This window comes from Sinocyclocheilus grahami, unplaced genomic scaffold (genome assembly GCF_001515645.1).
Source record: "Sinocyclocheilus grahami isolate Dianchi unplaced genomic scaffold, SAMN03320097.WGS_v1.1 scaffold53.1, whole genome shotgun sequence".
NCBI lineage: Eukaryota > Metazoa > Chordata > Actinopteri > Cypriniformes > Cyprinidae > Sinocyclocheilus > Sinocyclocheilus grahami.
Window position 1 is genome coordinate 1892346 of NW_015505232.1, and position 25387 is coordinate 1917732.

At 37.6% G+C, this 25387-nt stretch overlaps 2 protein-coding genes across 4 annotated transcripts in view; both read left to right on the top strand.

Moving 5' to 3' along the window:
• Positions 1-10079, top strand: part of LOC107583396 (GRAM domain-containing protein 1B-like) — an 11148-nt gene extending 1069 nt beyond the window's left edge. Inside the window, exons 2-18 of one of the 3 annotated variants that reach the window (XM_016269594.1) lie at positions 412-496; positions 700-803; positions 994-1089; positions 1171-1251; positions 1344-1459; positions 1814-1967; positions 2169-2379; positions 2485-2628; positions 2732-2850; positions 2953-3095; positions 3201-3304; positions 4594-4797; positions 6755-6845; positions 7288-7299; positions 7407-7511; positions 7924-8044; positions 8971-10079. In XM_016269594.1, coding sequence (XP_016125080.1) covers positions 412-496; positions 700-803; positions 994-1089; positions 1171-1251; positions 1344-1459; positions 1814-1967; positions 2169-2379; positions 2485-2628; positions 2732-2850; positions 2953-3095; positions 3201-3304; positions 4594-4797; positions 6755-6845; positions 7288-7299; positions 7407-7511; positions 7924-8044; positions 8971-9060 — 1980 coding nt within the window. In that variant the 3' untranslated portion in view covers positions 9061-10079. Of the gene's footprint in view, positions 1-411; positions 497-699; positions 804-993; positions 1090-1170; positions 1252-1343; positions 1460-1813; positions 1968-2168; positions 2380-2481; positions 2629-2731; positions 2851-2952; positions 3096-3200; positions 3305-4593; positions 4798-6754; positions 6846-7287; positions 7300-7406; positions 7512-7923; positions 8045-8970 lie in introns of all 3 variants that reach the window. The other 2 variants (XM_016269592.1, XM_016269595.1) reach the window with 2 other exon arrangements.
• Positions 10080-14956: 4877 nt separating this feature from the next.
• Positions 14957-25387, top strand: part of git2b (G protein-coupled receptor kinase interacting ArfGAP 2b) — a 23243-nt gene continuing 12812 nt past the window's right edge. Inside the window, exons 1-9 of the mRNA XM_016269627.1 lie at positions 14957-15137; positions 18827-18960; positions 19479-19591; positions 19737-19842; positions 19995-20081; positions 20438-20568; positions 20666-20760; positions 20840-20885; positions 20988-20993. Coding sequence (XP_016125113.1) covers positions 15083-15137; positions 18827-18960; positions 19479-19591; positions 19737-19842; positions 19995-20081; positions 20438-20568; positions 20666-20760; positions 20840-20885; positions 20988-20993 — 773 coding nt within the window. The 5' untranslated portion in view covers positions 14957-15082. The remainder of the gene's footprint in view (positions 15138-18826; positions 18961-19478; positions 19592-19736; positions 19843-19994; positions 20082-20437; positions 20569-20665; positions 20761-20839; positions 20886-20987; positions 20994-25387) is intronic.

Genomic DNA, 25387 nt, shown 5'->3' on the forward strand with positions numbered 1-25387 from the left:
GTGTTTGGCTTTTTTCGGGGGGGGGGGGGGGATGGGTTGTTCTGTGAACCAGGCTGTCAGTTTTACAAACACAACAAAACGCAAGTAAAAATATATATATATAGTATATATTTTATACAAATAAAATAAAAATGTATATGTATATATAACATTAAATTTTATTTTCATTAACTTTTATGTTTTAAATGTAATTTATATAATTATGCATTTTTTATTTTATTTACTTATTATTATTAAATGGCACCTGTTTTGTAGAATGACCCTTTACAGTTTGTCTCTAGCAAATGAGGTCTTGTACCATCTTGGAAATGCTGAATGTTTTGAGTGTTTCTTTTTGGATGTTTGTGGCTGTGTGTGTTTATGTGTGTTGTATATAGCTGGCCTCATTCTCTCTTTCCTCTTGTCTCTCAGGTTTTGAGCCCCACATACAAACAGCGAAATGAAGACTTCAGGAAGCTCTTTAAGCAGCTGCCCGACACAGAGCGCCTCATTGTGGGTGAGTCTTATTTGATCTTTATGCTGCGATGTAATAGGTATTATAATTTTTACAACTTTCATAAAAGACTGAAATCCACAATTTTTTTCTAACTAGTGGTAGCCTATTGTATATTTGGTGTGTGATTGGAAACAATGGAAAAGCTTTATGTATGAAACTGGCTGGTATGTCTTAACCTCTGACCTGTGACCTCATCCTGACAGACTACTCCTGTGCCCTGCAGAGAGATATCCTCCTGCAGGGTCGCCTCTACCTCTCCGAAAACTGGATCTGTTTCTATAGCAACATATTCCGCTGGGAAACACTGGTGAGTTGATGAATTACTCTCATCTCAGAGGGTATCAGTCTCTCACAGCTGGATCAGCAAAGCTGTGTGAGGGAAAGCAGCTAATTTTGCACAAAATCACATTTCTGCCCTTCTTTTGACGATGTAGCACTTTATTTGTCTTTTTAGCTCTGGCAATAGAGTGATAGAGTTTGTTGTCTTGTGCGTGTAGCTGACTGTGAGGTTGAAAGATGTTTGCTCCATGACGAAAGAGAAGACGGCTAGACTCATTCCCAATGCCATCCAGCTGTGTACAGACAGTGAAAAGGTAAACACAGGCCTTTGACTTTTGACTTTGACATATCACCAGTAGTGTACCAACACTAAACATTCACATATTCTCCTCCAGCACTTTTTTACCTCATTCGGGGCAAGAGATCGGACATACATGATGATGTTTAGACTCTGGCAAAATGCTCTTCTGGACAAGGTTAGAAAAGACATGGCGTTATATCCTATGATCTGTTGAAAACAAATGTTTGGTGGCCATGTTCACCCACTGTGTGTCTCGTTTTTATCCAGCCATTGTGTCCCAAAGAGCTGTGGCACTTTGTCCATCAGTGTTATGGGAATGAACTGGGTCTAACCAGTGATGATGAGGATTACGTACCTCCTGATGACGACTTCAACACCATGGGGTGAGTTTTCCCCCATCATGAATGTTCAACCATTTAGGTGATTCATAATTTACAAATATCCACCCTCTCTCACAGCTTTGAGATCCAGAGATCCAGAAAACAGACGTTCATTTGTAATTTTAGGGATTCCTAAATTATCATGTGACACTGGAGTAGAAGACTGGAGTTAATGGCTGTTCAGCTTTGCACCAGCCCAATCAGATATACCTAGTCAAACTTGGAAAATTGAATTCATTCATTTGCTGTAGACATCTTCATTTCTCCTCCACTATCCATCAGTCCATCCCATTGGTCTATTCTGCTGCCCGAGCTGGTAATCTTGACCTGCAGCTGTTGCCCCTCTCCCTGGTGCAGGTACTGTGAGGAGATTCCCGCTGAAGACAACGAGGCCAATGACAACTGCCCTAAAACCCCAGACGCCAAAATGGACATCAGCCCCCAGCTCCACAGGAAGGTTTTCCCCAACAGCAGTCTGAACTCCACGGACAGCACAGACGCTCCGGTCAATGTAAGCACCAGATCTCTTCACACAACACATCACTGCATTACTGTGGGAATAATAGTTTGTATGACAGTAATGCTTTACCGGGTGGTTAAGGTTGCCGTACCTGACCATTGCAGCATAACGTTAGGATGGCAAACTCATGTTTTGGGTGTTTGATATTTTATTAATGAAAAATATTCACAAACAATCTTTCTATCTATGTAGTTTGACGTGCCCCCAGTGGAGGACTTCAGTGGCTGCGTCCCAGAAGACCTCGTACCCCTGCCATTACCTGACAACAAGCTGTCAGAGACCAGTGGCTCCGCACATGCCCCCGTCCCCATCCCCGTCCCCGTCCCCTCACCTTCCCTTGACTTCAATGACAATGAGGACCTCCCCACTGAACTCAGCGACTCCTCAGAAACACACGATGAGGGTGTGTACGCTCTCCCAAAACTGATTTCTACATCCAACAATTTCTATATATTGTACCACATCTGGCCTGACACACGGCCTCTTCCTGTTTCTGTGTTCTCAGCAGGGGAAGTGCAAGCCTTCCAGGAAGATCTGAATGGGAAACTGTACATTAATGAAGTATATATGTTCAGTGTGGATAAACTGTATGACATCCTCTTCACTGAATCCCAGTTCATGAGAGAGTTTCTGGAGCAGAGACGCTTCTCAGGTTGACCAACTCTATGTAATAGTCTTTATACAGCTATCTGTCTGTCTGTCTGTCTGTCTGCCTATATCTGACTATTATTGATTCAACCTTTTTTCTCTTTCAGATGTGGTCTATAACCCATGGAGGAAAGAAGACACTGGTAATCAGAGCAGAGAGATCATGTACACCATCTCCCTCTCCAACCCACTGGCCCCAAAGACGGCCACAGTTACAGAGACGCAGGTGAGCTCACCAGAGGAGACAAACAAGCCGCATACAGTACATGGGACATGCTAAATGTAGTTTTGTCTTGATGAAGCTGCTGTTTCTTTGTTTTTCTTCTAGACTCTGCACAAGGCCAGTCAAGTGAGCGAGTGCTACATCATCGACGCTGAGGTGATTGCTCACGATGTCCCGTATCACGATTACTTTTACACCCTCAACCGCTATATGCTCACTAGAGTCGCCAAGAACAAGTGCCGCCTGAGGTAAAGCTTGTGCTCTATATTTATTTACTCTATTTTAATGCTCTGCTAAAACATTTTCTAGCATGTAAGGGTAAAATGCTGTGTTTTTTTGTATGAATCTAAAAGGGTGTCAGCTGAACTACGCTACAGGAAGCAGCCATGGGGATTGGTCAAGGGCTTCATTGAGCGAAACTTCTGGAGTGGCTTGGATGAATATTTTAGATATTTAGGTACGTTTTAGTAGAGCAGGGACTTAAAAAATTTACTGCATAATAAAGTATAACAATTATAAAGATAAATCATATTTATGCCAATAATGGACTATTGAAAATTAAAACAAATTTTAAATCATTAAAGGGCACCTATTATGCTAAATACACTTTTACATGGTATTTGGACATAAAGGTGTGTTTGGCAGTGTGTGAACACAACCACCCTACAATTACAATTTTTTATTTATTTTTTAATCCCCATTAAACCAAATCAGTCTCACTAGGCCTGCCGTTTTGATTCTCTAAGCAATATGACATCACATCGCATAGGGCCGGTCCACGGCGGCTGATTGACAGCCCTGCATTGCTATAGTTTCTGCGGTTGTGCGTTGTTCTCCATTTTCTCCGCTCTCGAGCAGCTGTAACGTCAGCAAAGCAATCCCTGTGCCATCCCTAATCCCTCAGTCATGTTGCTTCTACCGGCTGTTTAGGTATGCAAACTAAGCAGAGAGATGTATATGCTACTCCCTCTTCTGGAGACGGGGTGGGAATATGCAGCTCATTTGCATTTAAAGTGATAAAAACACTGTAATAAAAAATGGTCAAATGACTGGCAGCTACAGCTGCCAATCAAAAACCCGTAAAATTACAGTAAAATATCTTAATTGAAATAAAGCGCAAAAACAATAATTTTACAGAAATTGTCATTAAAGGTTTTACAGAAAAACTGTGTTATTTTACAAAAATTTCCTTGTTTCAATTCTGATATTTTACTTTATTTTTACCATTTTCGTTTGGCAGCCATAGCTGCCAGTCATTCAACCGTTTTTTTTTTTTACAGTGTAAAACCCTTATTTTACAGATTTTTCCATGTTTCAATTATGATATTTTACTAAAATTTCAAGTTTTTTGTTTGCCAGTCATTTTACCGTTTTTTTAATGGCATTTTTTTACAGTGCCCCAAAACAACTCTTTTTTAGACATGCCCCAAAAATGTCATTTTCCAGATGTTTAATAAATTAAATACATGTTCCAGATGTTAGATAAATGATTTGTGAGGTATTTTGATCTGAGAATTCACAGACGCATTCTGGGGACACCCAAGACCAATATTACATCTTGTAAAAAGGGACATAATAGGTGCCCTTTAAATATTTTTACTTACTATATTTTACTTACAATGTTACCAATAATAAAATTACAGAATGTAATTAAAACGCATAGAACAGGATAAAAAGAATAAAGATGAAAATAATATGTTTCTCTGTCTCTTTTCTGTGTGTGTGTGTGTGTGTGTGTGTATATAGAGCTGGAGTTGAGTAAGGCACAGCTGGTGCTATCTGAACCTCACAAACAGTCTCCCAAGTCCAAAGCCCTACGCACAGCTACAGTGAGACGGAGGAAACGGCCGCTGACGCACATTAGGCAGCAGCACCTGGACGAGGCGCTCAGTCCCGTCACCACACCTGAGGATGAGAACAGTGTCATCCATCGCATCAAACACGTGGCAGGTGCGACATTAGCCAAATCTCTCCTAGTGTACCTGGGCATTATTGTTCAGGGATGTGATTTTTCCATATAAATGCAGATTTCTGCATTACTGCATTATGATTGAAATCACGCAAATGGCCTTAAGCTATTACCTAAATAAACTGTGAAAAGATTGTTTTCTAAAACATCATGGACGGAATGGTCCTGAGAGCGCTGTACGAGCTTGCTGCGGCATTTGCAGGACAGTTAAAAGCGTTCAAATGATTCAAAGTGCCAAACGCGAGTAGAATCAGCGCTGAAACGTGTTACTCGACCCAGTAACTTTTTATGAATGGCAGTGAGAATTTGAGGCTGTGTCTGAAAACTCTAAAATGCTGCCTTCGGAGGCAGCATTCCAAGGCAGGAAAGCATCAAGGCATGTCCGAATCCAAATTCTGCTTTACTTCCTGTCTCCGGAGGTACCTTCTTCTGATCGAATTTTGAAGGCAGCAGATGTATCCTTCGCTGCCTTTGATATCCCACAATCCCGTGCGTTCCATTCCGTGATGGTTGAGCTAAAAAATAAAGATGGCGTCTGAAAGTTGCGTTTGGTGGTCAGTTTGTGTGTAAATGTATATTTCTGACTAACTTTTTGCACTTTTGATGTTAGTTCTAGCGAGAAATCAGTATTATAGTAATTAAATATTCGTTTAGTTATCACAAAAACTCATTCTATTTTGTTGTAGATCATTAAAGCATTACGCTGCCTCAGAAGCCTGTCCGAAATCAGTTTCATGAGGTGCCTTCGTGCAAAAACGCTGCCTGCAAAGTCATCGCCTCATACGGCAGCGAGGCAGCAAGTCAGCTGCCTAAGTTTTCGGATGCAGCCTGAGATTGCTAGTGCTGTCCTAAAATTTGCAACGGTTGTGATGTAATTATATAATAGGCTGTAGTCTGACGCGCTACACGTCTGCTGTTACAGTACTGTTTTTAGCATCGTTTCACTGTTAGTGCATTTGGGAACGCAACATTCGTCATTAGAAATGTTTATACAAATCTGTTGTTGTTTAAAAAGAGAAGTTTCAGTGTCACACAATCCTTCAGAAATCATTCTAATATGCTAATGTGCTGCTCAAGAAACATTTCTCATTATTATCAATGTTAAAAACAGTTTTGCTGCTTAATATTTTTGTGGAAACAATGATACCACTCAAACATTTGTATAAGATTTAAAAAAGAGAGAGAAATTAATAATTGAATTCATCATGCATGAAAGTGATCAAAAGTGAGTGAAGACTTTTAAAATGATTTCTATGTAATAAATGCATTAGCAAATTGAATTAATATATTTGATAACTGCAAATAAATGCTGTTCATTAAACTTTCTATTTATCAAAAAATCCTGAAAAATAAAGTGTATCACCATTTCCACACAATATAAAGCAGCAAAATTGTTTTCAACATTGATAATAATCATAAATGTTTCTTGAGAGCCAAATAAATTATGATTTCTAAAAGTTCATGTGACACTGAAAATTGGAGTAATTGGATTGCACCACAGGAATAACATTACATTTTATAATATAATACAATTTGTATTTTTTTTACTTTATTTTGATCAAATAAATTCAGCCTTGATGAGCAGAAGATCATTATAATCATTAATAATTGTAATGGTTTCAAACGTTTGGTAGGTGCTTTAAATAATAACAATTCTATATACTCTATATAATATATTATAGTACTTCATTATAAAATATTATATTATAATGTTATCATGATTATTAAATGCTGCTTTTTATTTTTTACAGGACAATAGTATGTATTCTTAAAATATAGGATATATCTTTTAATGTGCTAAATATATATTTTTAATAATAAGTGCTGGGGGTGTGGCTTGTGGGCGTGGTCAGGTTTTCCTTCTTTTTTTGTCTCTAGTTGATCACATGCCTGATTGTTGTTTTTGTGTTATTGATTATAATGTATGTGCTGCCGCAGGATCCACACAGACCAGACACATCCCGGACCACGGATCTGAAGGCCTGGCTCTCTACAGCGTTTCCAAACTTCTGCTTATAATCAGCTCTGTGTGAGTATTCGCAGTGAGAAACCAAATCACAGGACTTCTTTTCTCTACTCCTTTTCTCCTAAATTGCTCATTTTAGCAAATAATGTCTAACTGCAATATAAAACTGACACATGCATCTCATTTAAAGGTGCCATGTGAAGGAACTTTCCTGTTATTAAATACAAGAATATGATGTATACATAATATTGCATGCTATAAATGTATAAACTAGGCCTCTTTAAAGTCTTCATGGCATGTTTCATTCAGTGTCTATTTTGGTCTGATAGTCTTCATATTACTCCCTCCGTTATATTTTTAGAAGACTAAAAGGCTTCTTTGTTTATTTCACATTTCTTAGTGACTGTACAAGTAACTCACACTGTTGATCAGCTGGAATTCGTTGCATTCTGTTGTTCTTTGGCTTCATGTATTTTCTCTCTCCTGTTTTCATTGCATCCTGCAGGATTTGTGTAAGGTATTCTATGTTTTCATCTGTATGAACGTGAAACTTGTTTAGCTGCTTTAGGATTTATGCGTTGCCGTTCATGAGCTAATCTGAGTTTGTCCTCTTCTGCTCTTCAGTCTGGTGCTACTGGTATTTTTGAACATGATGCTGTTTTATAAGCTATGGATGCTGGAATACACGGCTCAGAGTTTGACCGGCTGGCAGGGTCTCAGGTCTCAAAGGTACAGTAACTAGACCTTTGAATGTGTTTATTTGTTCTTTTTTAGAGATGGAATATGAGGTTTTTCAAAACTCCTAAACTTTGGCACATAACTCGTCCTGCACTGTTTGTGCCACTCTGCATAAAATCTTTTTAATCTGTTTTGTTTTTTTAAGTACAACATCAAATTAATTGAGCAATATTGCATAAGTTCTTACCTCATTGCCCAAATGTGTGTTTTTTTTTAATACACTCAGTATACATTTTCTGTCTTTTTCAGATTTTGCTTTTCAAGTCTTTTTATTGTTTTGTTGTTGTTGCATTTTTACCAGAACACAAGAGGAAACACTATTGATAAATAAACAGATTTTTGCGGCATATGAACTTGAATGATACTTGTGTGAGGAATGTTTTTGGCTCTGTGTGTGTTGCAGTAAACTTCCACAGACACAGATTGAATGGGCTCAACTTTTGGAATCTCAGCAGCGTTACCATGAAAACGAGCTGGAAAAATGGCGGGAAATAATAAAGTCATCTGTGCTGTTATTGGATGAGGTAAGATCAAGTTCAAGTTTGAAAAATTGAGAACTTTTATAACTGCATCCTATTAACTCTTTCCCTGCCATTGACGAGTTATCTCGTCTTTTAAAAGAAAACGCTTCCCCGCCAAAGACGTTTAACGGCTTTTCGTGTTTTCACTGTTATACACTTGGGGGCGCTATTACGCATCTTCTGAAGGAGTACAAAACCTCCCGAACAAAAACACACGTGAACAGGACGGAAAAACTAGAGATCTCTTATGTAAACAGATGCATATGAAAAATAATGCGATCATCAGCAATAGACAGCATATAAATGAAAACTGCGAGTAAAATGTTGATCCAGAAAGTGGTATATGTCTGTGCAAGCTTTGGAGGTGTTGATGGAAGCGATTTACTGGATTTATGCTTTGATAATCGTACTGAATATTATCCAGATGTAGTTTTTAATAAAAATTAGATTTTCAAATTTTATGCATTTTTATGAAACCTACCTATATTCAAGTGTTGATAAAAAATAATGCTTTAAGCTAGAATAAAAAAAGAGTAGAAAGTAGAGGCTCTGATCTTTATTTTGGTGTATTGCATATTCAAATATTCATACAGCAAAATATACTGGAGGCCATCAAATTTGAGTGAAAATCATCAAAATCGCTGGCGGTGGCTGGCAACTTTTTAAAAAAATGCTGGCGGGGAAAGAGTTAATAGAGTATCAACAATGAGGAATAATTATGAATGGATAGTTCACCCAAAAAATTACAAATTTTTATGTCATTCTAAATCTATAGCCTTGCTTTCTTCAGTAGAATACAAAATGTGAAACCTGGAAGAATTTTGCGTGAAAGTGTTCCATGTATGATTATATCCTAAATCTTTCAAATGAACTATTTCTTTAAGCTGCAGTCATTAAAGGATTTCAAAGATGTATTTGGGTGTTTACAGATGAGAGAGTCTCTAATGAAGCTCCAGAAAGGTATGGGGTTGAGAGACTACGATTCAGACAGTGAAGAAAGGCGAAGTCACTATCACTGAGTCCCGGCTCAGCCAATGTAATGAACATCTCCACATGTAAGCGACCCGATGTGCTGGGCCGGGGAACTGACTGAACGGCTCTCACGGTCCGGCTGCAGCGCTGTGAGGCCTTTCTGACAACAGACACTGATAGAAACCCAGTACTGCAATTTCTCTGTCTTCTCTGCGATGAAAGAGCTGAAAAAAATGAAGGAATGCAGTCCCGTGATCGTGGAACCGGTCTGTTCACCCAGGGCTAAAACAAACGCACCAAAACAATTCAACTGTCTCTTCAAAACAGACACAGACTCTGGTTTAAACACTTGAGCGGATGTTGGAACTCGGCAGCATCACTTTTTTAAACCTTTTGGAGTCTGGGACCAGATAAAGAAAATATGGAGTTACTATCAGCAAATGTTGCGTGGACATGTACACATTTATTTATAAAAACAAAATATGGAATTGAATCATATTATGATACACATGAAAATATATCATTTCTATGTAGAGCTATATTTGTTGCCAGAGTTCATTTGTAACAGGCTTCCATGGAGAATCAAGGCTGGTTCCTTGATAGCTTGCGCCATGGTGCATCAACTATATGCAACTGGTATATCCTCCCCTGTTTGGAGGACTGACTTCCTCCGATTGGTTGATTTGCAATGGCAAAAGAGCCATGGTCTCTAACATTCTACTAAGCGTCATCGGCTGCATTCCAGTTTCCATGCTACTGCACAATAAAAGTACATACTTGGAAAAAGTACATACTTTTAGGCATATAGTTTGGACACGGTTAAGCCACAAGTATACTTTTTCCATGTTCCGATCCATTTTGCCTTTCAAAGTATACTTCAGTTTTCATGAATGGCCAAATCACTTGCACATTCACTGACAGATGATTTTTCAGTCTTCGCCAGTTTAATGTGCAGAGTAAACTATAGGAAAATACTGTGCACATTTAACATCAAACCGAACAGGAAAACTCAATTTTTAAAAAAAGAAAGAGTTGAACTGAAAGAGTTGACTATAGGGCCTTTCGCACCGCTTTAGTTCCATAACTAAATGTACAGTACTAAAGTACTGGGATGATTTTGCGTGAACTATTTCCCAGTACCATTTAAAGGGTTTCATTCGCACTGACTGTGTACTAGGAAGTGACGTAAGCCGTGCACGGCGTTCAACAACGGAAACAAAGAAGAACAATGTTAACAACAGGAGGATGGAGGACGTTTTGTTCCTTCGAATTCCAACTGGATTTCCTCCGTTGCGTAAATGTTCAAAAGTGCCTGCACTTCAGCGTCCGTCCATCTATCGCTGTTCTCCATACTTGCGAAATAAGTTGACACAATGTTTACAGTATGTTTACACAGAGTTTTAAATCATGGCGGGTGAGGGCGTTTTCGTACGCGTTTGGCCAATCAATGTCGACTTACATCACGATTATTACCAGTTGTGCTGGTTAGACCCTGCTCCGGAGTAGGAGCTAATTTGGTTCTCGAAAAAGGCAGTCCGGTACTAAAATCGCACCCAGTTCCAGCAGTGCGGAAACGCCAAAAAGTGGGTAGTTCCACAATTAGTTCTGGTACTATGAAAAGGTTCCCGTGGTGCAAAAGGCCCTTATGAAGTCAAGCAATCGTGGTGTTGTCTGTTTCTAGCTCGCATTTAGATTTTTACTTCTGGCACTTAGGCTTCAAAAGTCGTAAAAGTTTTGTTCATTGGTGAAGATATCATGATGAATAAAACGTGGAAGCATCATAAACCATTGTTGGTCACAGAGCTTACTTTCTGCAATAAACCAGAAGCCAATGGAAAAATCCTTTTGGATTTTTGTCGAGAGAACCAGGGTGATATGCCATCACTTCAGTGCTCTATTATGAGGAAGAGTATGGGAATTGGGTTGCAGCCATCAAATCAACCAAACCTCTCATGCAGTGGTTAACTACAGCAGGTCCACCCCAGCCAATAGCATCCATTCATTTGTGAATGAGTTATTGTTACATGAATGTGTTTCTGTTCTCCCTCAGGGTTCATTTATATCCTGCGGGCAGCTGTAAACAACTTCATATTGCCAAGCTTCGATTTTAAAGCCATTCCAAGATTATTTTTTTCCATGTTGTTTGTTGTTTTTGTGTTTTAATGCTGAACCAGCTGCTGGACGGGTGAGAGATGCACATTGGTCATGTGATGTCAGAAAGTATTTAACATTGTTTTTGTTAGTGCTGTGAAGCTGGACAGACATTTATCTTGATGTGTTCTTACAGAGAGACCAGCAGTGGGTGTGTTAAGACTGGACTGTGAAAAATCCAGGTTATGCTTGAATTTACAAAGAGAAACTGTCTAGAAACTTTGGCAATATAATAAAAAAATCAACCTCATGAAAATGGTCAAATTGACTAAAAACTCTTGAGGTGTCATACGCAAAAACTTGTGTTTTCTCATACGAAACTCCAACAAACATTGATATTGAGCCATGGTGCTCATGTAGGCAACACGGGTTCGAGTCACGGGTAGCCGATTTCCTGATCCTGTTCCCCTCTTTCCTCCTCATCAAGAATAATTTTAATTCTTAATTCTAAAAGGCCAAAATCTAATTAGAAATGTATTTACTGAAGTTGATCTATTTCTAAGCAGCAATTCCACAATCTAAAGTTCTGGTTTGAATATTTAAATATCAAGTGGTTTTTATGGAGTCTTTCACATATTATAAAACATAGAGTCCTATAGTTTCTGATTCATGTAGATTTTTCCCATGGAATCAGCTTGTTTTAAGTTCATTAATAAGTCCAGTTGACTTTGGCATTGTTTAAACCAATGTATGAACTGATGTAAAGAAACAGAGCTGATGGCTGTCTCAGTCAGTCCAATTTGTTCAAAGCAACTGGATCTTAGATGATAATTTTGTCCTGTGAGGTCTTGTGCATGACTTTTGGAGCCTCTGCTATCCCATGTTGGCTTTAGTGGCAGACCTCTTGTGCTATAGCAACAAGGCCAATTAGGAAATGTAAAAATATAATCTGCAGGCCGTAGTGATCAACATGCACTGTTTATGCTAAGGGGTCAGTTAGCTGTTAAGAATAGACACACACAAAATGCATTTTTCATGATGGTTATGTTCCTAAAAATCAATCCAGAGCAAGGACTACAGTTCATTCATGTCTGTATTCATCCTCATTTTCATTAAGCCAATATGCAGTATTAAATGTGCAATGTGTGTTCAAGTAGAGTGTGTAAGTACTGCTGAAACTCCACATGAACCGTCTGTGTGAATGTATTTTCTAGCTGAAAGACAATCCTTTGTTTGGACATAACCTGCTGGGTTTGGAAGCACAGGTGATTTAGAAGGCACTTTTCATGTCAAGCACTGAGAGGCCACAGCAATGGTGCCACATTGCTCACTGTCAGGCCCTAAAAAGTATTATTTTCCCAAGTTCTGCTTACAGTATTATTTTTTACAGTAGCCTATGTGCACAGACAGGATGGTTGCTTTTCTATGGCCATGACTGTTATGGTCCGGATGGTTTGGAAATTCATATGTGGTATTTTTTTTAAGGCCATGTCAAATCCAGGAGCTATACACTGAGATAAAAATACACCGGTTATTCTTTGTGTATTTTTTTTTTTTTTCCTGAAACATTGAAAGAAAGAAAAATGAATATGTATTGTAATTACAACATTGAGGCTTTTTTAATTATTTAAAGTTTTCTTTACAAAATGTATATATACACAAGTATACTGCAATGTATTTATATGTTGTGTACAGTCAGTGCACATCCTACATGCGCTGGCTGCACTGTGGGATCCCTGAAAAAAAACTATACATTTTGTGTTGTCAAGAAATAGGCGGAATGAATAAAAGTATTTAAAAGAGATTTTTATTGCATGTTATTACTTGCTACATTTTCTGCATTTGTATTATTTATTTCCTCTCAACAATATTTATACATAGAATAAAGTGGAAGACAGAAAAGATCAGAAAAATGTCAAATGGACTAAAATAACCTTTACTCTAGTTTGTCATTTTATTGCTTGAATCCTGTTAGTGTTTGTGTCCACCTTTGTGGCTGATATCACTGTAATTTTTTAATGAATTTTATTACATTAACTGTGCTATTTTTGACATTTACCCCAGTGTCAAAAGTGCCCCAGTTTACCTGAATTAACTCTACATTTAAGATGTCATAACAGTCCGAAATTTGTACTCCTTTTATCCCATAATGTTTTAATGAACAATTATTTGATTGTCATTTATCTACAAAGAAGACTTTTGAAGACATAGAAGGTAATCTACGGTGGCCGAGAAGTGCAAAGCAAATCACAATTCTGAAAACAAAATAACAAATTACAAACGCAAATGCAAGTCTAAAAAACAAAATAACAATTCAGAAAACACAACAACAATTCAGAAAACAAAATAAGTCAGAAAACACAACGACAAATCAGACAAACCGGAAAAGGTAGGTATAGTTTGAGACAGCGCCATTGGTTTGGGATTACTCACTGCTGACTGGACGAGACATCTGTCAATCAACGTATACAGGGAAGAACCAGCCGAAGAACAGCAGAGTCGTGGTAGAAAGTTCGGAGATGGTATTAAAGTAGCTCAGTTTAAATGTATTGTATGAATTGCCCTTACTCTGGAATAAAAAATACGGAGTGTATATTTACATTTAGTTAAAAGTGGCTGTAAACCATCAGCTCCAGTGGCGCAGATGGATAAGTGCTGTGCTTTTTTTGTTGATTTTTTAGACTTGCATTTGCATTTAATTTGTTCTTTTGTTTTCAGAATTGTGATTTGCTTTGCACTTCTCGGCCACCGTAGTAAACTGCAGTAATTGCTCATTTACAGACATGCTCTACTTGGAGATCTCTAGGGTCCTTTCTTCTAAATGCCCCAATTAATCTCAGTTTTTCAGGGAGAATAATTCCTCACCAGATTGACCCACATAACTAAACAAAGAAAGGTTGCTACAGATATTAAAAGATTTCCGTGTAAAACAACAGTGAGTAAATGTAAAATTGTAATTTATGACCAGAGATTTGAAGGCAAATCAAGTGGCCAAAGGGTTTACGTTCTTCTTATTTTCTCCAAATATTTTAGCCAATAACTATTTATTAAAATTAGTGACATTCAAACAAGCCTTCTTGTCAGAACACACAGTACTTTCTGTTTTGCCTCATATTTACAAAATGAGTTTTTCTTCCCCCACCACCCTCTAGTTTGTATTTATGAATGTAAACTAAAAGCGATACGACGCGACAAACTAGTGGTCGCGTCGCTCGCCTGCAGTAACGTCGTCATGTTGAAGAACACCCGCCCATGACTGCTGATCTCCTCCTCTTCCAGGAAGTGAAAAAAGGCGTCAAATAAGGAGGAACAAGGGAAACAAGTCCTCCTCACATCTGTCCCTTTCCCTCATTAATCCCTTAATCACATTAATGTTTTAGACTGTCGTGGAACGCAGCTGTATGATGTCCATTAGAGCGCGAAACAGAGAGATCTGCGCGGACTGCAGCGCGCCCGGTAAGACCAACAAAACAAACGCAAACAGTGCTGATGAGGTCCTGTAGGGTTTTATTCAGACAGATGTTCATACAATTCATTTCTCTTAGATTATTCTCAAGCAAACACCGTAATAATCCTTGCGATTCTTCTTATTTTCTCCAAATATTTTAGCCAATAACTATTTATTAAAATTAGTGACATTCAAACAAGCCTTCTTGTCAGAACACACAGTACTTTCTGTTTTGCCTCATATTTACAAAATTAGTTTTTCTTCCCCCCACCACCCTCTAGTTTGTATTTATGAATGTAAACTAAAAGCGATACGACGCGACAAACTAGTGGTCGCGTCGCTCGCCTGCAGTAACGTCGTCATGTTGAAGAACACCCGCCCATGACTGCTGATCTCCTCCTCTTCCAGGAAGTGAAAAAAGGCGTCAAATAAGGAGGAACAAGGGAAACAAGTCCTCCTCACATCTGTCCCTTTCCCTCATTAATCCCTTAATCACATTAATGTTTTAGACTGTCGTGGAACGCAGCTGTATGATGTCCATTAGAGCGCGAAACAGAGAGATCTGCGCGGACTGCAGCGCGCCCGGTAAGACCAACAAAACAAACGCAAACAGTGCTGATGAGGTCCTGTAGGGTTTTATTCAGACAGATGTTCATACAATTCATTTCTCTTAGATTATTCTCAAGCAAACACCGTAATAATCCTTGCGTATTACATGGATATTGGTGCCTGAATAAAACAGATTGCGGTTAAATGACAATCCTGATATTCCCAATGGAAAATAGCGCTAACTGATGATGTTCAGGCCCTCGGGGGTTTTTTTAAAATAATTTCTCTGCGAAGCAAAACCCCATCTTAATTTTAATAAGACAAAGACCAGACAATATGTGGAGACCAGTTTCCATCAGAATACGTAGTTGCTATTATCATAACGGTTATTGTTATTTAAAAAAATAATAATTAAATAAAATGCAGCATAAATAACTTGGTTTCAGCCAAAGCTGTCATCAAATACATTCATACATCAAATAAATATAGTGATAAACCAATATATTAGCCAATGCTCGGCCAAAAGGAAAATTAATATTTATTTATTCGTCATTTAATCACTTTATATGTATTTTTTTTCTCCCACAACCAATACTTACTACACAGATTAAGTTTGTTTTAGTTTTCCGAAAATCAATATGCAGAACTATCTGTTTTTTATATATATATATATATATATATATATATATACACACAAGAACAATTAAAGGGGTCATATGATGCGATTTCAAGTTTCTCTTTCTCTTTGGAGTGTTACAAGCTGATTGTGCATAGATAAGATCCCTGAAGTTGCAAAGACTAAAGTCTCAAAACCAAAGAGATATTCTTTATCAAAGTTAAGACTCTGCCACGCCCCCCTAAAACGGCTCGTTCTAACACGCCCACAGTATTTTAAAAATAATGTGTTTTTTGAACATTAAAGCATGTCAACATATTCGGTTACACCAAATACACAAAATAATGATCTTTAAAATAGCATCATATGACCCCTTTAATCTACAGCAATGACACACATTATACTATACATTAATTATAAATTTTAATTTATGGTATTATAGTTATACTGCATTGTTTTGCGATACAGCAGGTCTAAATGATCTACTTCCATCTTTATTTTGGGCCAACTTGACTGTTCAGTTTAAAATGCTATTTGTTGCTCACTTAAAAATGAGCGTCTGTAAAAATTTGGGTTATTGTGAAAAAAGAATGCATTAAATGAGATACTGTAGCTCCTTTGCTTTAATGACAAAAGCTCTGAATCCTGGTGATCATGTTCTTCGGTATTTTTAGAGAATGATCTAAAAAGTACTTTGCACTTCAATGGAAACAAGCACATCTGGCCATTTGTACAAAGAAACCACATGCTTAATGTCACAAATGAAGGCTTATACAGTATACATGTCTCATTAGGGATGGGCGATATCTTATCGTTTGCGATATACCGGTAAAAATTCTCCACACGATAAGAATTCGTCTTCCTGCGATAATAACGATAAAGTCTAGTTGTTGACATATTTCTGTGTACGAATGTGTGGAATGACGTGAAGGAAGCGGACGTGAAATTGAGCAGCTCCTTCTACAATCTCGAACAGGTTTAGATAGGGCTGTACAGTGCGACAAAAATCGGTCTGAGCCTTGAGTAAATGTACTACAGTAGCACGTGCGCGACACAGTTTTACATGTGTATGAGTCGTTTACAAACCTGTTGTTCAACAAAGATATTTAAATTTATTGACATGCTTTTTCTCCATATTAACTTCATAACATAGTCGAGCGTTTGAAATAACTTATTTTTGTGATCAGACGTGGTTTTGTATCACAGAATAAGGCAGAAATCATACTATTTTATAGCATTATATAGAGTGATAAAGGCTATGTCGATTAGCATTGCATTATAAATATACTTTATCCTTATAAAAAATACCCAAGATTTCTTGAAGAACACAGATACCTATGGAAGCCTGTTTCCGCCACTGAATAAAAAAGATATAATTCCGTAAGTCATAATAATGAGAAACTTTCTCAAAATTATGACTTAGTATCTCGTTATAATGAGGAACTTTCTCGAAATAATGACTTATTTTCTCATAATGAGAAACTTTCTCGTAATAATGACTTAGTATCCATAATCCATAAACTTAATTTATAGATGTGTATTTCGATGATTTATTAGTTTTATTAGCTGTCCCTTTCATGCATCACATGCAATGTTAGCGGTGTTCCTGCATGGCTTTGACCAACAGGTGGCGCTAGCGTGCTGTCACTCTTATTATTATGACTTACGGAATTATATTTTTTTATTCAGTGGCGGAAACGGGCTTCCACAGATACCATATATTTTGTGCAATCGCATGTTTATTGTCTTGAGTTAAAATTTCTTTATCTGCGTTTTATTCAGCTACAGCGATCACTGGATACTTTTTCCTGGAGCATTACTTCTACTATGCATATGTGGAGTTTCTGCGCAAGGGCACCCTCCAGCTTCCAGTATGAATTAAACAGTCATTACATTACGCGTGAACTCAGTAATGCTCACAACACCCTATTTTGGGTAGAAATAGGAAAGATAATAGTTTTCTCTAAAGCAGTGGTCGCCAACCCGTCGATCGCGATGTATCACTGAAGGGAATTGTCTTGAGAAAAGTTTCGATGGCAGTGGCATTTTCTTCTTCGTATAAAGCGCAGCGCTGGTTTGTTTACAGCTGTAAACAAGGAAATGCTATATTGCGGTCGGTTTATATGCAGTGTTGTTGCCGGGGGTTGTTGTTCATGTCCGCGGGTTGAAGCGACCCCAATAACGTGATATTTAGTCCCTGGAATGTGAATTTTACTTGAAGATCCCCGCCGAAAAACGTGTATTTTACCCCCCGAATTCGATTTTTACAGGGGAAACCTCCTCGAGACGCGATTGGACTAGTTTTATTGCGAAAACCTGGCAACCCTGTTCATAGGCGCGACCTGCTGTCAGAGAGTGCCTCTCATTCAGACATGCTGTTTCTGTTTCGTGCAGATGTTTTATGTAGCAAATAAATAAATAACATCTAAAGTCAGACCATTCTGTTTTTGTTTTAAATTCTGAAATTAATCTAAATCAAATCAAAAACAACTGCCTGTGCAGATCATGATTAAAATGCAGTGGTTGCCTCTAATTTCAAATGGCTAGATATTTTTGTTTAAAGCCAGTTTGTTTGTTATAAAGCAAATAGCCAATAAATACATTTGCTTAAAAATCAGTATCAGAATCCAATTTGCTAGTTAAAAAAAAAAAAAGAAAGAAAAGAAAATCTGAATTTTGAATCCGCTATGATCGGCGCATCACTAATTAAAATACTAAGTAAAAGGCCTCAAATTTGAAGTACAATCTGGGATGTCTTTTTCTATCAATTCTTCAATAGGTAGATCTTGTCTTTCATAAAGGCCGAGGTCAGGGATCTTGGGCCTAAAAAGGTTGGTGATCACTGCTCTAAAGAAACAGGATTCCCTAAATTATCGTCATTGATATCGTTATCGCAATAAATATCAGAAATTATCGTGATATATTTTAAAGCCCATATCGCCCATCCCTATGTCTCATATGTTTTGCTCAGACAAGTTTTGTAAGGGTCATTATGCGGCTAAGGAGGAAGAATGACTAGAAAATAATGTCAGGATCTGCCTATCGAGGGGAATTTGTAACCGTGTAGTGCAATACTTGGTGACTCAAAGCTTTTCTTTTTCCCTCTCAGATTCTCGTTGGGCCTCGATCAATCGTGGAGTTCTGATCTGTGACGAATGCTGCAGTATTCACCGAGGCCTGGGCCGCCACAGTTCTCAGGTCCGACACCTGACCCAAACTCTATGGCCCTCCTCACAGCTCCAGGTGAAAAGCCATGCTGCATGCTCTGATGCGGAGCCGCTTAGCTTTGCATTTCCTGAGGTTCATTAACAGGAAATGGGGCATTGTATCTCAGTTCCTCAGACAGGAATAGAACGCCTTGCTGCCTTCACATGCTATCTTAGAGTTTCGCAGTTGTAAATATGACCCGAGAGGCCATTCATGTTTGATTTCTGGGTAGGACACGTTACGATAATTAAATTTCTGGAGGGCCACAGCTATGCAGAATTTCGCTTCAACCTTAATTAAAAACGGAGCTCATCCAGCTAATCAAGTCCTTAACACTTATTTAAAAACTACAGGTATGTGTGGTGGAGCGGGGTTGGAACTAAACTCTGTAGCACTCACTCCCTCCAGGAGCTGAGTTTGACACCTCTGGTTTAGAGTCTAGATGCTTCTCATGTGTCTTGCTGGAGTCATAGAAACACTATTGCAGCATTTTATGCGTTCATTTTCTGTCTCAAAGTGAAAGTTAAGGTGAAGTTTTTGGTGTTTATCCACAGATGGTGAAGTCCCTGTACAATAATGGAGCAAATTCAATCTGGGAACACAGTCTTCTGGATCCATCTTCCATCATGAGTGGAAAACGCAAAGCCAATCCTCAAGACAGAGTCCAGTGAGTCACATATATCATGATATGTGTATATATATATATATGTATATATGTATGTGTGTGTGTGTGTGTGTGTGTGTGTGTGTGTGGAACAAATCGAGTCTCTCAGCATAAACATGCTCACTTTATTGTTTATCTTCTCTCTCAGCCCCAACAAAACGGATTTCATAAAGGCTAAATATCAAATGCTGGCGTTTGTTCATCGAATGCCGTGCCGTGAAGATGATAGTGTTACTGCCAAAGACCTCAGCAAGGTGAGAATGTAGTAATATAATATGAGTGGACATGAACCTCTGAGATGAAACTGAGATTTAAACAAAGACTATCAAGATCTATGTCTGATGTGATCTTCAAGTTCTTGAGACCAAAACCATCAGATAAACCATGAATTCACCCTTGTTTTCAGCAACTTCACTCTAGTGTTCGAACCGGCAATTTGGAAACTTGTCTGAGGCTGTTGTCGTTGGGAGCGCAGGCTAACTTTTTCCATCCAGTAAGTTTCAATGTTATTGCTTCATTTTCTGTTCTAGGTAATGTTATATTAAAACAACATATTAAAAACAGTATCTGTACCAACGCTGAAACTAAAAAATCTGAGCATAGTTCAGCCAAATCAGTCTGCCAAAGGATAGATCGTAGTTTAAGATACCTCATCAGTTTTGACCAAATATGTAAATACTGTATTCTACATGACTGTATATATAGATATCAATCCACTGCTAAGGTGGAATAAGGTTTCATTGTTTTGCAGCGTTTGCTATTTAATCTAAGCGCTCCATAGCAGGTATTAAGTTGTATTGTCCTTAACTGAATTACTCCAATGAATGCCACGTCACTTGTTTTCTTCAGGAGAAAGGAAATACTCCATTACATGTGGCTGCTAAAGCAGGCCAGCTGCTACAGGCGGAGCTGCTCACTGTGTATGGAGCAGATCCCGGAGCACCAGACAGTTCTGGGAAGAATCCTATTGACTACGCCAGGTGAGAGAGAAGCAGATCTGAGGGATCAACAATACAAAGATTCAGCATTTTCAGTTATGTTTGATGTTCTTCTGTTATCTGTTATGTCCCACTATAGGCAGGCAGGACACCAGGAACTTGCAGACAGACTGGTGGAGATCCAGTTTGAGCTGACAGACAGACTAGCGTTCTATCTGTGTGGAAGAAAGCCAGGTCAGTCATAAGTATCTCTGTAATAACAGAATGTACCTCAAAAACTTGAGAGCCTGAAACGATTTTTCTTTTTTCTCAGATCATAAAAATAGTCAACACTTTATAATTCCTCAAATAGCAGACAGGTAGGATGAGCTCCCTTTTGTATCACACCTCTCTTTAATCTGTTTTTGATTATAATACTTAATTGCATAATTTGTTTTCTTTGCTGGCTCCATTTGGATAAGAAATGTGTAAGTATGGAAATAGGACTTGTTGGTCTTGCTAGTAAGTGCTGATCAGATGATAATAGCTCTTGGGTCATTCCGTGTCAACTCAACCAGAGGTCCCAGGCTCAAATTTTAGATTTTGCTAATATTTTTTCTGAAGAAAGATAAACATGTTTAGTGATGAAAGCCAAAATATTAAATGTCATGGATGAATATTTACTGAGTAATCTGCTTTTTTGTAGAGGGGTGTCAAAATTGCAATTTTAAGATTCAGAGCCAAATTGCAGGGTGGTAAAAATTACTTCAGAAAGATGGCAGCATCATAATGTTACTATTACTCAGAGATTGGTAGGTCTATTAGTAAAATCTGTTGACTTTAGCAATCTTTGTTGCATTATGTGAAAATGGTGACTGTTCAAAAAAGGGGAAAGAGCACTTTTCAAGTTTTTTCTCCAAAGTTTGCAGGCCTGTAGCTCAAGAAGTATTAAAGATATCTTAATGCCCTTTTAGATTCCAGGTCTTAAACTTTTCTTTTGACGTCTTAATTTTTAAGGCCCTATATTGTTCAGTTCCAGAGATATTGGAATTTCAATATGGCTCCAGGAGTATATCATTAAATTGTACACATTTTTAGTGGTCAAAAACCAAATGTAGGTCAGTTTTAGGAGCAATTTCAGGTATGATGCTACTTTTCTTTTAAAGAGGAATGTCTGAAGAACAAATCATGTTGAAACTAGAAATTTATCTTGTTTCCTTGTGTCAAAACAACTGCATTGAACATAACTGTCTGAGTGCCATAGATATTCTTTTTCCAAAGTTTGCGTGCCTATAACTCAAGAAGTATTAAAGATTTCGCAATATAATTTTAGATTCTAGTTCTTAATGAACTTTTCTTTTGGAATCTTCATTTTCAAAGCCTTACATCATTCAGTCCCAAAGATAGGAGGGTCTCAATGAGGCTCCAGATTGAGTATTACCCATTTTCAGTGGTCAAAAACCAAATATTGGTCACTTTGTATACAGTCTATACTTATTTAATTTAAAGAACAATGTCTGAAGAATAAATAATGTTGAAATTAGAATTGTATGTTGTTTCCCTCTATCAAAACAATATGTATAAAACATACCTGTTGGAGTGCTTAAAATACACTGAAATGGACAAGCTGAGGCACATTACCTTTCTTTCAGTAGTCTATTCATAAGATTCTATATTTGAATCAGTTTCAAGGATATTTTGAAGAAGGGATTTTATTCATTTTAACAGCTTCTGAAGCTACCAAGAGTTCAGATATGCAGTATTGTAACATGTTTGAAACAAATCCCATGCCTCCTAGGGAAAAGTGGCTGCATTCACATCTATAAACCAAGATTTTTCCTCATCTGTATTAATTATTAGAATTTAAAAAAATTTTTATTGTTATATAATGTGAAGCTTCATCAGATTATATAGTATCTACTGCTAAAGGGCATATTTGACAGAATCACTAATAGTACCTCAAACATTTAAGATCTCTCACACTTGGAATAATTAGCACTGGGTAATTCTAAACCCCAGGTAAACGGGATCCTGAGTAATCATATTTTACATTTCACACTGTTCATACTTTACCTAGAGTTAACAATTAATCCTGGTTATTCATAATCTGACGAATTCTTCAGATATTCTGCTTTAAATACAACTAGATAAAAAAGTTTGTCAAGATTGTCATGGTTGGCTTGAGAAAGCCTAGCCTGAAAGTTTAAAGCTGCTGTAAAAACTTGTGAAGTTTGAAAATTTAGATAAATGAAAAAATTAGCATGTTTCTAGCAGGATTAGCATGCTGCTAATCATTTTTCTAGCAGGATTAGCATGTAACTAGCATAATTAGCATTAAGTTAGCATGTTGCTAATCATGTTTCTAGCCATAATTCTGGCATGTTGTGTGTATATATATATATATATATATATATAATGGCAGCATCATAATGTTACTATTACTCAGAGATTGGTAGGTCTATTAGTAAAATCTGTTGACTTTAGCAATCTTTGTTGCATTATGTGAAAATGGTGACTGTTCAAAAAAGGGGAAAGAGCACTTTTCAAGTTTTTTCTCCAAAGTTTGCAGGCCTGTAGCTCAAGAAGTATTAAAGATATCTTAATGCCCTTTTAGATTCCAGGTCTTAAACTTTTCTTTTGACGTCTTAATTTTTAAGGCCCTATATTGTTCAGTTCCAGAGATATTGGAATTTCAATATGGCTCCAGGAGTATATCATTAAATTGTACACATTTTTAGTGGTCAAAAACCAAATGTAGGTCAGTTTTAGGAGCAATTTCAGGTATGATGCTACTTTTCTTTTAAAGAGGAATGTCTGAAGAACAAATCATGTTGAAACTAGAAATTTATCTTGTTTCCTTGTGTCAAAACAACTGCATTGAACATAACTGTCTGAGTGCCATAGATATTCTTTTTCCAAAGTTTGCGTGCCTATAACTCAAGAAGTATTAAAGATTTCGCAATATAATTTTAGATTCTAGTTCTTAATGAACTTTTCTTTTGGAATCTTCATTTTCAAAGCCTTACATCATTCAGTCCCAAAGATAGGAGGGTCTCAATGAGGCTCCAGATTGAGTATTACCCATTTTCAGTGGTCAAAAACCAAATATTGGTCACTTTGTATACAGTCTATACTTATTTAATTTAAAGAACAATGTCTGAAGAATAAATAATGTTGAAATTAGAATTGTATGTTGTTTCCCTCTATCAAAACAATATGTATAAAACATACCTGTTGGAGTGCTTAAAATACACTGAAATGGACAAGCTGAGGCACATTACCTTTCTTTCAGTAGTCTATTCATAAGATTCTATATTTGAATCAGTTTCAAGGATATTTTGAAGAAGGGATTTTATTCATTTTAACAGCTTCTGAAGCTACCAAGAGTTCAGATATGCAGTATTGTAACATGTTTGAAACAAATCCCATGCCTCCTAGGGAAAAGTGGCTGCATTCACATCTATAAACCAAGATTTTTCCTCATCTGTATTAATTATTAGAATTTAAAAAAATTTTTATTGTTATATAATGTGAAGCTTCATCAGATTATATAGTATCTACTGCTAAAGGGCATATTTGGCAGAATCACTAATAGTACCTCAAACATTTAAGATCTCTCACACTTGGAATAATTAGCACTGGGTAATTCTAAACCCCAGGTAAACGGGATCCTGAGTAATCATATTTTACATTTCACACTGTTCATACTTTACCTAGAGTTAACAATTAATCCTGGTTATTCATAATCTGACGAATTCTTCAGATATTCTGCTTTAAATACAACTAGATAAAAAAGTTTGTCAAGATTGTCATGGTTGGCTTGAGAAAGCCTAGCCTGAAAGTTTAAAGCTGCTGTAAAAACTTGTGAAGTTTGAAAATTTAGATAAATGAAAAAATTAGCATGTTTCTAGCAGGATTAGCATGCTGCTAATCATTTTTCTAGCAGGATTAGCATGTAACTAGCATAATTAGCATTAAGTTAGCATGTTGCTAATCATGTTTCTAGCCATAATTCTGGCATGTTGTGTGTATATATATATATATATATATATACACACACACACACTGAACAAAAATATAAACGCAACACTTTTGTTTTTGCCCCTATTTTTCATGAGCTGAACTCAAAGATCTAAGACTTCTTCTATGTACACAAAAGGCCTATTTCTCTCAAATATTGTTCACAAATCTGTCTAAATCTTTGTTAGTGAGCACTTCTCCTTTGCCGAGATAATCCATCCACCTCACAGGTGTGGCATATCAAGATGCTGATTAGACAGCATGATTATTGCACAGGTGTGCCTTAGACTGGCCACAATAAAAGGCCACTCTAAAATGTGCAGTTTTACTGTATTGGGGGGTCTGGGGGGGCCCGAAAACCAGTCAGTATCTGGTACCTCACGCAGTGCAACACATCTCCTTCGCATAGAGTTGATCAGGTTGTTGATTGTGGCCTGTGGAATGTTGGTCCACTCCTCTTCAATGGCTGTGCGAAGTTGCTGGATATTGGCAGGAACTGGAACACGCTGTCGTATACGCCGATCCAGAGCATCCCAAACATGCTCAATGGGTGACATGTCCGGTGAGTATGCTGGCCATGCAAGAACTGGGATGTTTCCAGATTCCAGGAATTGTGTACAGATCCTTGCAACATGGGGCCGTGCATTATCATGCTGCAACATGAGGTGATGGTCGAGGATGAATGGCACAACAATGGGCCTCAGGATCTCGTCACGGTAACTCTGTGCATTCAAATTGCCATCAATAAAATGAACCTGTGTTCGTTGTCCATAACATACGCCTGCCCATACCATAACCCCACCACCACCATGGGCCACTCGATCCACAACATTGACATCAGCAAACCGCTCACCCACACAAC